Raw genomic sequence first — 16,042 nt, 5'->3', positions numbered from 1 at the left:
GTGCATTGTTGCTCCTTTTCTTAGGCCACTTGCCATAGTTAAAGAAAAAATTAATTACGTTATTGTTTTTTCTCATTTTAAGTTCAGGTAAAAACTCTTGTGCAGTTGTGTTCATATCTGGAGCTGCAGCATTTACTGATTTGATTTTTACCTCAAAAGAATTTGAAGGTAATCTATTTTCTATACCAGAACGTGGAAGTATTTTTTTTCTGAGATAAAGCTGTTCTGGGTAACGAAATGCCAGAGGTTTGAAGCTAGACACAGTGCCACAAAGGTGTGGTGTTTGCCTCTGAAGCAGAGTTTTAAATAAAGGCCTGATCTGAAACTGACCAGTAAAAGGAAATGTTCAAAATGCACGAAACAACACAGGAACACGGACCATTCAATGTAAGGTTGTTTCAGGGTATGTGCAAACGCTGCGGATTGGGGTGCAGATTTGGCCGTGTGGATTTTGTAAAATCTGCAGGTAAATCTGCAGGTCAAAAGACCTGCGGTTTTACCTGCGGATTAGCCTGCGGTTTTTCATCTCCACAATGGAGGAGATGGCAAACCGCAGCGGAATCCGCAGAAAGAATTGACATGTCAATTCTTTCTGTGGTTTGGAAAACCGCGTGGAAAAATCCGCACCGTCTGCACTGCGGTTTTTAATATCCATAGGATATTATGGTACTGTACACCGCAGCAAAAACTGCTGCGGATCCGCAGCGGCCAAATCCGCTGCGGAACCGCAGCAGAATCCGCAGCATGTGCACACACCCTCACAGATTTGTAAGGCATGTAACAAATGACCGATGCTGATGGACAGCCTAGTGCCTTGATGAGCCTGTGGAAGAAATGTGATAGGTCTGGGGTGCTTCAGAGCTGTTAATATGGGAAATTTGGTAAGGAACTTTTAGTATTAAGGCTGCCATGTACTTTGCAATGTAATGACAAGTCCTCAGGATGAAATCTGCTTACACTTGTGTACACTGTGTTCCAAATTATTATGCAAAAAATATTTCCTCATATTTTCTCTAAATTACCTATATGAATTGCAGTCATTGTTATTTTCCAGTCATCTACTATTCTAGTATAATTGCAATGTTTTTGAACAAACTGCCTATGGAAACAGTATATTTTTAAAAATAAGAAACACTCAAAATGCATGTTCCAAATTATTATGCACAGCAGAGTTTTCAACCTTTTTATTTTGAACAAAAAAATGGTCAATTGTGAAATTATAAGCATTATCAGCTTATTACAAAATGAAATCAAACAGAAAACTAGGTGATGTTACATTTGCACATAGGACCCCTTGTTGGAAAGAAGATTCTGAACTCTCTCGTCCATTGATTTTGTCAGTTTTTGGATGGTTTGTGCTTCAGTTGTTTTGCATGTGGACAGAATACCCTCCCAGAGCTGTTGCTTAGATGTGAACTGCCTCCCGCCATCATTGACACTCCTTTTGATGATGCTCCAGAGGTTCTCAATGGGGTTGAGGTCAGGGGAAGATGGTGGCCACACCATAAGTTTGTCCTCTTTTATGCCATAGCAGACAGAGATGCAGATGTGTTATTTGCAGCATGAGACGGTGCATTATCATGCATGAAAATGATCTTGCTGCGGAAAGCACGGTTCTTCCTCTTGAACCATGGCAGGAAGTGCTGTTTTAGAAACTCCACATAGATTATGGAGTTCATCTTTACCCCTTCAGGGATCCTAAAGGGGCCGACAATCTCTCTCCCCATGATTCCAGCCTAAAACATTACTCCACCTCCTCCTTGTTGGCGCCTTAGCCGTGTTTTCATGGGGTGTCCATCAACCAGCCATCCTCCACTCCATCCATCTGGACCATCGAACGTTGCACGGCACTCATCGGTGAACAAAACAGTTTGGACGTCAGTCTTCATGTATCGTTTGGCCCACTGGAGCCGTTTCTGCTTGTGTGCAGTGGATAGAGGTGGTCGACAGGATGGCTCACGCACAGCTGCAAACCTCTGAAGGACCCTGCATCTTGTTGTTCGGGGGACGTTGGAGGCACCAGCAGCTTCAAAAACTTGTCTGCTGCTATGACAAGGCATTTTTGCAGCTGCTCTTTTAACCTGATGCAATTGCCTGTTGGAAAGAGTCCTCAATTTTTCCTTATCAGCACGCACACGTGTGTGCTGGGAATCAGCTACATACTTCTTGATTGTGCGATGATCACGATGAATTGTCTTGGCAATGTTGATTGTAGTCATGCCTTGACCTAAATACTCCACAATTTGTTGCTTCTCAGCAGCCGACACATCCTTTTTCTTTCCCATTTTGGCAAAAAATGTAGGCTGCTTAATAATGTGGAACAGCCTTCTTAAGTAGTCTTGCCTTTATTTGGACACACCTGCCAAACTAATTTGCACAGGTATCTGCAATTGCTTTCAGTAATATAAAGAGCCCTGACACACATCACCATCGATGAGTTTAAATGACAAACAAAATTCTAACCTTATCACTCCTAAACTCTTTTTGCATAATAATTTGGAACACAGTTTATATCAGCCCCATTCTCATTCATGAGAGTGGGACTTTTTTTTCTTACTTGTCATCCGTGTCCTGTCCATATACAATCCGTTTATTTACTCAGCAGCTATTTATCTTACATTACCATTCTGTAGCATTGAAAACTGTATCTGCGACACCCATCGGACCGGACCGCCCCCGGGTGAGTATAATAAAACTTATTTTTCTTATCTTGCAGGTTGGATCGGGGGCTTAACTACAGCATCATAGAATGCTGTAGATAAGTCCTGTAAGGCAGCGGCCGCATCTTTTAGCGGCCAAAACAGCCGACAGGTTCCCTTTAACACCTAATATGCCAGGCTGTAATTGCTACTAAGGCCTGTTTCACACATCAGCTTTTTCCCGTCTGTCAAGATCCGCCAATTTTTTTAAAAAACATCCGCTGACTGTCCGCTATTTTCACTCCGGGAAGCATTATAACCCTTACTACCGTCCCGGGAGCCACTAAAAATCTCTCTCTCCTGCCTGACGCGATGTCCCGTCTCTCCCGCGATGTCCCGTCTCTCCCGCGATGTCCCGGCTCTCCTCTGCTACATCGGCGATATTTTTTTTTTCCCGGCGCGGCTCCTTTAACTTTCCCAGATCGGCGGATCCCGGCGTACCAACGGTCCGGTTGCTCCCGTTGGTATTTTGACGCCTGCGGATCCGTTCTCCGCCGTTTTGGCAGATTACAACTGACAACAAAAACTTAAGTGTGAAACAGGCCTAACAGACAATTATGTCAGCAGAATTTCACCCCCAATTTCTATGTGCATGTAGCTCTTTCAAAGACACCTCCAGAAATACCTTTACATGGCCAGTCTGTTCCTCTTCTACTGAGAAATCATGATTCGATATACAAATGAGGCTGAAGAGCTAATTTTAGATCTAAAGTCTCCTTCAGTCCGTCTCCATTCCCTGCCTGGCACTGCTTTTTATTGCTTCACTGATAGCCTCTTTGCTAAAGGCCCCGTCTCACATAGTGAGATCGCTGAAGCATCACCGATTTTGTGACGCAATAGCGATCTCGCTACATGTGACACGCAGCGGCGACCGGCCCCCCCTGCTGGATATCGCTGATCACGCTCGAATGTCCTGGACCATTTTTTCATCGTCGGCGTCCCGCTGGCCAGCATGCATCATTGTGTTTGACGCCAACGAGCGACCTCGTTGGCGACGCAGAACTCGGACACAGGCTGGAATCGTTCAGAATAGCTGCTGTGTGACAATGCACCAGCGATCCTTATCAGGTCGTATCGTTGTCGGGACCGCTGGTGTGTCGTTGAAGAGATCTGCCTGTTTGGCAGCTTACTAGCGACCATGTAGCGATGCACCAGCGACCCCTACCAGGTCGTATCGTTGTCGGGACCGCTGGTGCATCTCTATGTGAAATGGGACCCTAAGTGGCTCCAGGCAAAAGAGCCATCAGTCTAGCAGGTGGAGAATAGAGCTGGAATGACAGAGGCTGCAAATCTTCAACTTCATTTGTGTTTCAATACAAGCGTTGATTTCTGAGGAACAGATGTAGAGGTATTGCTGGACTTGTCTTTGTGAGTCACATGCACATGTAAATATTTTGGAGGTGTGAAATCCTACTGACAGAGTCCCCTTAATGTATAGGCAGCACTGAATAGCTATTTTTAAAGCAGAATTATGTATTGCCTAGTCATTGTCTTAATAACCATTTTTCTTACTTTTAACAAAACTTGTAAAATTATCTGATTTAATGATTCCAAATGGCAGTGTAAATGACACAGCGAAATATTAAAGAGACTTTCCAAGAATTTTTATAAATGACTACAAAGCAAGAAATAAGCTAAAATGATTAAACCACTAAAAAAGAGTAAGAAATGTCTGCACCAAAACGCTGCAGTTTACAAAACCAGCAAAATAAATGAGATTTCTGAGATCTCATGCACACGATGCTTATATCTGTTGTAAATACATAACGCGTACACATACCCTTATGCTGCCCAGTATAATCCACCACCACAACGCCTTTATCCCCGCTGGTCTTTGTTATAACATTGTATGGGCATGCTAGTGCTGCAGCCAGGCACTTGCCCCAGCAGGTATGGCAGCATGGTTGGCGCACAACCACTGGAAAGGAAAAGAGATCCGAGCCTGATAATGGAATACTTCTACAGCTGGGAAGTATAAAGCATGCAAATGCACCTTCTTGTGTCCTGGGACTGTCAGATAAAGAGAAGGAACCTGCTTCACCACACATTCCTATGAACTGTTCTACAGGGTGGGTCATTTATATGGATACACCTAAATAAAATGGGAAAGGTTGGTGACCCAGATTGGCGCACTGAATTTTCAGAATGGGCAAAGCATAAATTGGAACATGACCCTCAGTTTACACAAACCATTATGTTAAGTGATGAGGAAAACTTTTTGGGTGGGCCATTTATATGGATACACGAAATAAAATGGGAATGGTGACAGTTTTCTTCCGTAGGGTGTCTTGCATTGAACTCTGCTGCAATGACCCGGGTACTGCGTTCACCAAACATCAGCACAATTTCTATCCACTCCTTACGTGTTAACCTCTGCAACATGTCAATGGCGGTAAACAAAGAGACACTTGTAAATAAATCATGAAAGAATAAATTTACGTTAAAACCAAGCACACCATTGTTTTTCTTGTGAAATTCTCAATAAGTTTGATGTGTCACATGACCCTCTTCCCACTGAAAAAAATAAAGTTGGATCCAAAATTTCCGTCTTCAAAATGGCCGTCATGGTCACCACCCATCTTGAAAATTTCCCCCGTCCCATATACTAATAATGTTCCACAAACAGGAAGTTGATATCACCAACCATTCCCATTTTATTTAGGTGTATTTATATACATGGCCCACCCTGTACATTTTGGATCATTCAAGTGCAGTGCATTCTTCCTATTTCCCAGTATAAATAGTACACCATGAGGTGCAGGTCTCTTTCCTTTCTGTTTCTCTTGATATGTCGGCTAACTGGATGGCCAGTTCCTGTGCCTCATGTGAATGTAGCAGTGAACCACTCTGCCCCCAGCGCTGGTTACTATTTTGCACATGCTTTAGCCGTACACCTGAGGCCAGTGATTAGCTGCAGCAGTCACATTCCCATCGTCTGGATATCACCACTGCAGAATAGTTTACAACCCCCTCCAAGAACTCGGACCTTGAGTAGAATCATAGAATCGTAGAGTTGGAAGGGACCTCCTGGGCCATCTGGTCCAACCCCCTGCTCAAAGCAGGATTCGCTAAATCATCCCAGACAGATGTCTGTCCAGCCAATGTTTGAAGACTTCTATTGAAGGAGAACTCACCACCTCTCGTGGCAGCCTGCTCCATTCATTGATCACTTTAACTGTCGAAAAGTTTTTTCTAATATCTAATCTGTGTCTCCTCTTATTGAGTTTCATCCCATTTCTTCTAGTCTTTCCTTGTGCAAATGAGAATAAAGATGATCCTTCTACAATGTGACAGCCCTTGAGATATTTGTAGACCGTTATTAAGTCTCTCAGTCTTCTCTTTTGCAAGCTAAACATTCCCAAATCCTGCAACCTTTCCTCATAATACAGGGTTACAGACCGGTCACCATTCTGGTTGCTCTTTTCTGAACTTGCTCCAGTTTGTTGATGTCTTTTTTAAAATGTGGTGCCCAAAACTGGACACAGTATTCCAGATGAGGTCTGACCAAAGAGGAGTAGAGAGCAATAATGACTTCACGTGATCTAGACTGTATGCTTATGTTAATACATCCTAGAATTGCATTTGCCTTTTTTGCTGCTGCATCACACTGATGACTCATATTCAGTCTGTGATCTATTAGTATACCCAAGTCTTTTTCACATGTGCTGTTGATTAGCCCTATTCCTCTCATTCTGTATATGTTTTTTTCATTTTTACCAAGAAGTAGTACTTTGCTTTTTTTCTGTTAAAAAACATTCTGTTAGTTGCTGCCCACTGTTCCAGGTTATTCCTTCATCTAAATCGTTGATGAAGATATTGAACAATACAGGGCCCAGGACAGAGCCCTGTGGTAACCCACTTGAGACATTCTTCCAACTGGATGTGCAGCCATTTACGACCACTCTTTGGGTCCGATCACTAAGCCAGTTATGAATCCACCTAAAAGTTGCCTTGTCCATTCCATACTTAGTCATTTTTTCAATAAGGATTGTGTGAGGTACTTTGTCAAATGCTTTGCTGAAGTCAAGATGTACTATATCAACAGCATTTCCCTGATCCACCCAATCAGTGATTCTGTCATAGAAGGAAATTAAGTTAGTTTGACATGTCTTATTATTTACAAGCCCATGCTGACTGTTTAATCACTTCATTCTTATCCAGGCTGACATACAAGTTGTTTAATTTGTTCAAAGATCTTTACTGGTATAGAAGTCAGACTCACCGGCCTATAGTTGCCTGGGTCCACCTTCTTCCCCTTTTTGAAGATAGGAACAACATTTGCTCTTCTCCAGTCTTCTGGGACTTCTGTTCTCCACGAATTTTCAAAGATTATGGAGAGGGGTTCAGAAATTTCTTCTGCTCTCTCCAGTACTCTGGGGTGTAATTCATTTTGACCTGGAGACTTGGATTCATTTAGGTTATCTAAGTGTTTCCTCACTAGCTTTCTGTTTATAGATATCCTGGATTCTTCTATTCCCTTAATAGGACAGTGAAGAACCGTTGATGTTACATTTCCTTTCTGAGAGAAAACAGATGCAAAATAGGAATTTAAAAGTTCAGCCTTCTCAACATCCTGTCTTACCATTTCATCATTTTCATCCTGTAAAAATCCTATAGCATCTTTGACTTTTACTTTTGACATATCCCCAAAATCCTTTATTATTGCTTTTGATGTCTCTTGCAATCCCCAATTCATTGTCAGCTTTAGTAATCTGATTTGTGCCCTGCAAGTTCTGCAGACAGCATTATATTCTTCTTTAGATATGCGTCCCTCTTTCCATTTATAAACATTTCTTTCTTACTTTTTATCATGTGCTTAAGTTCTGTGTTCATCTATCCTGGTTTCCTTAAGCTCTTCCTATTCTTCCGTCTTTTCGGAATTGTTAACGATTGTGCTTTGAGAATTTCATTTTTCATGATTTCCCATCCTTCCTGGACGTTTTTGTCCTTAAGGATATCCAGCCATTGGATCCCAATTCTCTTTCTGAATCCCTTAAAATCTGCCTTTCTGAACTCTAACCTTAACGTCTGAGTCTTCACAGGTCTTCCTCCTCTAGTTATCCAAAATTCTAAAATAGCATGGTCGCTTCCTCCTAGAGTCCCAGACACTTTTACCTCCTCAACCATTTCCTCTCTGTTTATAAGGATTAGATCCAAGGTAGCAGTTCCCTTGTAGTGGGATATTTACTAGATAATTATTAGTTATTTTAGTGCTTTTAAAAAAATCTTTGAAACCCTTTTACAAGTTACTCATGGACAAAGCCTTATCAGGTCATAGACGGTGTGATCGTCAGTTATTGATTTTGTTAAACACAAGTTATAAATTGTGCACAAATATATATATAAACATTTTACAGTAGATCTCAATACTCAATATAGTATGACTTTTTTCTTTTAATGCTCAAGAAATTGCAACTTCCTTTTAAAGTGGTTGTCCCAAAATATTAAGTTATCCCCTATCCTGAGTTTAAGGAATAACTTACTGATCAATAGTATTGCCAGGAATGCCGAGAACAGGGCTTTAGACCGCTGCCCCCCACTTAGTGAAGCAGAGGAGCACATGGTCAACCTCTGCTCCATTCATTGTTTATGGTACGGCCTGAAAATGTGAGCATAGCGCTCAGCTACTTCCATCATACTCCTAGACCATGACTGTAGCAGAAGTCGAGCATTTGTCCAGCCCCACTCCATTCAAGAGTGGGGTGTGCAGAGCCCAGGCTCTCTTCCGGACTGATGGGGTTTCCACCTTTTGGGCCTCCGTTAAAACTGAGCTTGATTTACACTACACATTTATCATGGAAGAGAACTCTCTATAAGTGAGTTTATGATTACCTGTTCAACTAGTAAAATGATCATTGATTGAATTGAATTCTTATTAAGCAGGATTCAGAAGTCCTCTTTCTCGGCAGCACATCGTGCTGTGGTCTCTGCTCATAGGACATGAGGTCGGCCCACCTAAACAGGCTAGTAAAAGGCCATTTTCTCGTTTTATTGACTGCAGAATTGCACTTTAAAATTTGCATCATGTGAATTCTTTTAGCAAAATTCATTGTGGACTTCAGCCTTTCAGTGAACAAAATCAGTGGTGAATTTGTGGATTTTAGCAGAAAATCAGCAGTGGAGTAGTGACCAATCTGCGGGGTGTTCAGGAGCCATCATAAGTAGGTTCTCTCCCAACCTGTCACTGCCAAAAACCCAAGTCTTCATGTTTTACTACTGGACTATAATAACACATCTCATGGAAAAAAAACCTTTACCTTGCACATTTCAACTTTTGTTGTTATTTTTTTGCAAGACGGGTTGTCGTTTTCTAAGTATAACCATTTTGCAGTTGATTTCAATGGATAGAAGCGTTACAGTTGTTTGGAGGGGTGGAGCGGGAAACTCATTGTTTTCTCTCGTTCACCATATGCTGTAAATGGTATGTTCATTTTATAAAGGTTGTAGTGCTGTATTTGTCACGACTTTGTAATAAAATGTAATATACAGTACCACTTACATCCTATGGTGGTGACGGATGAAATCAAGCTTTACTGTGCACCAGTGAACTTTCTTAAAATTGGTTCTTATCACTGGGACATCATGATGCACTGGTCTGCTTGCTGTATAATGATTTGGTGAATCAATGCCCCCCCACTCCATATAAATAAATAATCTTTTATTTTTTATATAGCGCTAACATATTCTGCAGCGCTTTACAGTTTACACACATTATCATCGCTGTCCCCGATGGGGCTCACAATCTAAATTCCTTAACTGTATGTCTTTTGGAATGTGCGAGGAAACCGGAGTACCCGGAGGAAACCCACGCAAACACGGGGAGAACATACAAACTCCTATCTCTAGTTTCCATGGCAATCCAGCAGCGCCTGCAGGCCGCATATTGGGTCTTATGTCAGGTCACCTGGGAGTTTCCAGCTGTTCTTTAGAGAACGATTGGAGGGGGGTGCACATGGACAACCTTCGCTCCATGCAGGTGAGGCTCTGCACAGCTCTCTTCTTGGGGTCTCAGCAATTAGAGCCCCAGAAATCGGCAAGTTATCCCCTATCCTAGAGATAAGGAATATCCTATTAACATGTAGAAACCCCTTTTACAATTAATTGTGGTGTTCCCACTGACATCACAAGGTTATATCCACATGCAGTGGATTTTGCAGCAGTTTTTTTATTTTTTTGCACCTGCCCCATTTCTGTGAATGTGTGGAAATCAACATGACGACACCAAATCAAAAATTTGCATATCATCATATGAATATAATCTAAAAGGAAAGGCATTATTTTAGTTCTATTCTGTTGATGTAAATATAGTCGTAGCCTATTCAAACGTTTATTGATGTCGTCCAGACTCCATATATCAGCACACACTCGCTTAACCTGAGTAAGCCGATTGAGAGATAAACGCTACATGGAGAGCAAGTAAAATACTTGATGTTTTAAAAATGTTGGAAAAAGAAGACTAGCCAAAAGAATGAGACTGCTGCATTCTGCTAAGCACATATAGCAGAGTTCTCAAATACATGTACCTAAGGGTGCATTATACTCTCCGATTATTGAGAGAGCATTCCTAGTACTCTGTGCAGTACTATTAGGGCTCATACTCACTTGCAAGAGACTCGCAAGAAAACCTGGCACTGCCGCACTGGGACCGGAGCGTGCGGCTACATGTATTTCTGTGCAGCCACACGTTCCGGTCCGAGTGCCGGCGGCAGCGCCAGGTTTTCATGCGAGAGGCTCGCACGAGAATGGTGCGAGTCCCTTGCAAGTGAGTATGAGCCCATAGTCTGCCAATCACCCAATGGATGAGAAAAATGTGCATTTGACACAAGCTTGCTTAAAAATCATTGATCTCTATAGCATATCATCCTATGTTAAGAAAGACAAGTGCTGCAGAGGACAATGACAATCTGCACAGCACGGTCTATTACTGATTGTTCTGTGCACATGAAAAGTGCATTCAGCTTCTCCAAACAGGGTTTTAAAGGTCCAGCTTCTAAAATGTATTGTCTTACCATCTATCCTTAAACCTTAATAAATTCACTATTGTAGCTTTATTACCAAATGCCCTACACTTCTTATCTACTTAATTTCTAAATGCGTTGTTTGTTTTTTTTTACTCTTCTAATTGTGACATTTTATTTGAGTGGAGTCTCATGTGACTTCACGGGAGGCTGGGGCTGCACTCACTCCCTGCAGCGTCTATCCCCCCTCCTGGAACAGGACCTCACAGGGGGTAAAACTGCAGTTACTCACTAGTTTCTTGCATCATCACCCTCTGAAGACCTCCTTGATCCTGGGTGATGGACACTGTGAGAGATGTGAGTGCAGTGCCGGCTCTCTGCTTCTGTCTCCGCCGCCATTGAAGCTTCAGTTTGAAAGAAGACGTCAAAGGGCAGAGATCAAAGCAGTGAGTGACTCCAGCAGCGCCATCAAACGAATCATCATTAGGGGGCGCTGCTGATATCCCTGCTTCTATATCTGCCTACCAATGGCGAGTAGTTTGTGGGCGGTGCTAGAAGCTGTGGGGTGGTGCTGATGTCACACACAGCATTTATTTCTGCCCAGGGCCAGACTGGCCATCTGGCAATTCTGGCAAATGCCAGAAGGGCCTGTCTGCTTGTGGGCCGCCTTGTCTGCTACATTGTTAACAGAATTGGTGTTCCCAAAAGACCCATACTGTTAAAGTTGTGACAGAGCACAAAGTCACTTACCCCAGCAGGCCATGGGTGTCATTAGAAACATTGGTTTTGTAGTAAATCTTGCTTTCTTCAATCCCGGGTAATATTAGTAATATATCTCATTTGGTGATGGGGATAGCATGGGCCTGTGTGACTTAAAATGTCAGGGCTGAATTTCAGCCCCAGTCCGTACCTGTCCCTGCCCGAGTAACCTTTTCTTTCATAAATCTGAGGTGGAGATAGAAGCAGAGTGCCAGCCCTGCACTCACCTTTTCCACATCGTCCATCACCTGTGATGTCCTGTTCCAATAGGGGTGATGGGCACTGGGGAGTGAGTGCAGCCCCAGTCTCTTGCGACCTCACGATTGAGACTCCTCTTAAACGTCACAGGAAGTGAAGTAAAAAAAAGACATTTAGAGATTAGCTACATTAGACAGGGAAAAGTGTAGGGTGTTGTGTAGTAAAGCAAGATACAAAAGTGGTAAAGGTGTAAGGTTAGATAGTTAGAAAATACATTATAGGTGTCGCACCACCCCTTTTAAATCACTGTCAATCGGCTGTGTATAGCTAGCAGATATTTAACCCCTTCACGCCATGACCAATTAAAGTTTTGTTTTTTTTAATTGTCGTTTATTTTATCCCAAGAGCCATAACTTTTTTATATTTCTGTCCACATAGCCTTATGAGGCCTTGTATTTTTGCGGGACAAGTTGTACTTTTGAATGACGCCATTTATCATGGGATGCACTCGAAAGCGGGGAAAAAAATCCAAGTACATTGAAATTGCAAAAAAAAGAGCAATTTCACAATTGTTTTTTCTTGATTTACCATGTTCACTGTATGGTAAAATTGACCTAGCAATATGATATTCCATGTCAGTGCTACAGTATTACGCAGATACTAAACGTATAGGGTTTTTTTTTAATTTAAGTAGTGAAAAGGAATTCAGAAATTGATATAAAAAAAGAAACCAAACATTTTGTTTGTGACTCCATATTCTGACACCCACAATATTTTCATTATTTTTTGCACCCTGAGCTGATTTTTGGGTGGATGCAATGTCTTGATTTTCTTTTATTGCATTTCATTGCACTGTTGCGGCTGCCGATAAAGGTAATAATGGCGTTTTGGTTTGTTTTTTTTGTTACACAGTTTACCAATCTGATCAATTTGTTTTGTATTTTGATAGATAGGACTTCTATAAGAGCAGCAATGTGTATTTTAACTTTTTTTGGTTTATTTTTAATGAGGCATAAGGGGGATCATTTGAACTTTTGTATTTTTACATTTTTTTCATATTTTTCAAGCGGGTTACAATGTGATCTTTGTGGACAAAACTTTAATCTATTATGTATAGAATGTGTGATTAGTAAATAGTGTGCATGATTTCTTATAGCAGAATTAAATCTTAGATGTAACACTTTAACGTTAGATTCCCATATACGCAGTGTACATATATGCGTTGGATATAGCCGTATATGTGTTGGATGCAGTTGTGCTTTATATGACTAACAGGTCACCTCTTAACTACTTCACAGCTTTCCATGTCTGTAAAAACTAAAATAATTGATAAAAAAGGGCACATATGCACAGCTAGTCGGTTTGACATGGCTGTCCATATCTTCATTCATTTGGCATTTTTTCAGCGTTGTTTTTTTTTTTGGGGGGGGAGCAGATTCCAGGTAAAATCCACTTGAAAATGTTTGTCTGTACATCCCCTTACTCCTACTGTTTTCCCACACTATTGGATTACTATTGCCCTTATAAATATAGACCTGGAGACTGTACCAGTGGCACTCCATGTAGTACAGAAGCTTACCCGTGACTCCACCATGCTACATGAGGGGCCGTATTTACAAAACTGTTCTGACCCATGAGACAACACTACTTTGTACATGTGGCATCTATTGGAGTATGTCACAATCTTTTTTAATATAACATTCAACATAAAGATCCTACGTATGAAACTGAAGGTGCAGCTGTATACTGTGTACCTCTGTGGGTGTCCTACTACTGCTCTCTACAATCTGAGCTATCACATCATCATGTGCAGGGAGCCTTCATGTTCTTCATGTTGTCATGAATATTTTTTAGCAACTGATGTATCAGTTCAATCATACAGATAACAGAAATCCAATACTTTACAGGAGTAAAGTCAGGGGCAAATATAGTATCTTCTTATACAATGTTAGTAGTAATTAGTTGATCCCCTTTTGTAAATTAGAATGATATCCATCACTATGAAGATCAGTGACCATATAAAGACCACAGCTCTGGGGAACACATAAATCACTTCTTAGGTATATCATTTAAAGTTTAGCTTCATGATTAGCTCTTGTTTTCTATGAGACGCCCTCATTCTTTTCATAAAGATCAACAGCAGGTTTATAGAATGCGGAAGTCCTACATGAGTCAGTCAATAGTTGGTGATCAGTCACAGACACCCGCAGGAGATAAGCAAATAATACATTGGCGTGTTTTCTACACTAGTTACATTATTTTTAATTTACTTTCATAGAAAAAAATCTCAATGCTTAATACCACAATAAGAAGTGATGCTTATTTATTGTAATTACATGAGTGTAGCCAAGATATGATGTTAGAAAATGGGCAGCTGCAGGGGGCATAGACCTGGTAAATGTGGCAGCAGTCCAGTAACATGCAGTGATACACGCCTGCGGACGCTGGATTGTGATGGGAGGGCGACATAGAAGGTAAATGTGACTTTCCAAAGTCATTTTGGTAATGTTTCACAATTAGCTGTACATCGCATTAGACACAAGATGGCAATCCATGCTGTACTATTAAATAATACTTTTTTATATACCTACAGGTTAAGGCAAAAAATTACGACAAGGTGGAAAAGGTACGTTTGTTCTGCTTTTCTCGTTCATGGTAGTAGAGTTAATTTAGTATTTTACACATAAAGGTCCTTATATTGTAGTCTGACATAATGGGGCAGATTTATTAATGCACTTAGCGTACATCCACATAGTGCATGAGATCTACGGCTTTCATTGCAAATCTGTGCAGTGGAAAGGGCGAAGTGTGCGGCTTTCCCCCAACATCATCCACAGTGCGAGGGTCTTTATAAAGAGGGGCTGAGGTTGTGTCATTGAGTTGGCTCGTCCTGTTGGCAAGTTGGACATTTTACCTCATGCCAACGTGTTTGATAATTTAGAATCACAGTTAAATGATTTTGTCTTGTGATTATCTACCCCCATAGCCATAGATTTTATGTGCACCCCCGGCACCATTCTGACCCTCTAGTGTACCACGTGACAGCAGCTGTCACCGCACGGTCTGTGTAGATCCTAGGTGGCCGGTCAGTGTTAGTCTAGGAGTCTTGTGCGTCTAACACTTACATTACTTACAAAGTGTGGGCCCACTAGTAAGAACTGTAGGTACGCGATGGAAGAAGGCAGCGATCTGTAATCCATTCACTGTGCACCATGGCTAATATGGTAGTTAATAAAAGAATTGTCAGTGGGCTACTTCAAACCTTTTTTTAGATCATTTTCAAAAATGTGTAGTAAGGCACAAAAAGTGGTTTGAACACATCATAAATCTGACATATGGCATGTACAGTGCAAATTAATGTCATGGTTTCCAGCATTTAGTTTAGTAATCTCCGTTACTTTAACCTTAAAGGAAGCAATAGTTTTGACAACTGAAATCCCACATGACTTCAAGTCTTTGCATATTATGGAAAATGGAATGGGTGATGTGTAATAAGGCGGTGTATACAGAAGACCCATGTTTCTTCAGTGCACATTAGTTTTCATTCTTGTGTTAGCAGGTGCTATGGTATCTTACAGGTTTGCTGATTCATGGTGCTCAAGCCACGTGTAGCCTGAAACAGATCATGGCCACACATTTGCAGCCACGTATGTTTTACTCTGAAACGCTCCGGCATTTAAAAAAAAATATACTGTAAGGATCCAGCCTGAGACCATAGAAGTGCTGGAAATAGCCGGCCAGGGGTGTTAGTCTTTTCTCCAGCTAAGGTCCCGGCTGGATTATTAAAGTATAGGTTCTCTGAACTGCAGGAGCGTTTTAGAGAAACATGTGCTTGGATGCAATCACGTGTCCCGGCTCTGATGCATGCTCCTCGTGGTTTGGCAGGACGAATCACATGACAGGTTCACTTTTAGTGCATGGGTGAAATTGAACTAAGTTTGGCAAAGAGTATTCATTTTGTCATCGACCCTCTTTCTATCTGCAGCTGTTTCAGAGATGTCTGATGAAAGTCTTACACATAGATCTGTGGAAATGTTACGTGTCTTACGTGCGAGAGACCAAAGGGAAGCTTCCAAGTTACAAGTAGGTATCATCATGGCTCTTCTGTGTTTGGTAAACCTTTGGTAAGACCTTGGGTCTTCTATGTCTATGAGACCACTAAACTTGGAGGTTTGGGTCTCGATCCCAAGCACCACATGTCTTACAGCACTGCTGTATTTTTATTTTGGAGAAGGTCCATTGGGCCACCAGGCCTGACAGTGATGGCAGCTTCTGAACCTCCTATAATTATGACCCCTCACAGTACTCCACTTTTGAGTCTGACTTGTAGATTTGATATCTAGTTAGGCTGACTGGAGTGCAACAATTAACATTGGTTTTCTGAAACTATAGGCTGTAGATGAAAACTATACATTATCTATACTCGCC

General features: G+C 41.5%; 1 protein-coding gene across 1 annotated transcript in view; it reads left to right on the top strand.

The window, feature by feature from the left end:
- CSTF3 (cleavage stimulation factor subunit 3) overlaps positions 1-16,042 on the top strand; it is a 150,735-nt gene that overhangs the window by 102,779 nt on the left and 31,914 nt on the right. The window contains exons 4-5 of the mRNA XM_073576339.1: positions 14,208-14,240; positions 15,600-15,697. Of these exons, the coding sequence (XP_073432440.1) occupies positions 14,208-14,240; positions 15,600-15,697 (131 nt within the window). The remainder of the gene's footprint in view (positions 1-14,207; positions 14,241-15,599; positions 15,698-16,042) is intronic.

The sequence above is a fragment of the Dendrobates tinctorius genome, unplaced genomic scaffold (genome assembly GCF_039654945.1).
Source record: "Dendrobates tinctorius isolate UK_male_01 unplaced genomic scaffold, ASM3965494v1 ptg000048l, whole genome shotgun sequence".
Lineage (NCBI taxonomy): Eukaryota > Metazoa > Chordata > Amphibia > Anura > Dendrobatidae > Dendrobates > Dendrobates tinctorius.
Note: the sequence above shows the minus strand (reverse complement) of the source record. Positions and strands in the feature narration are given on the sequence as shown.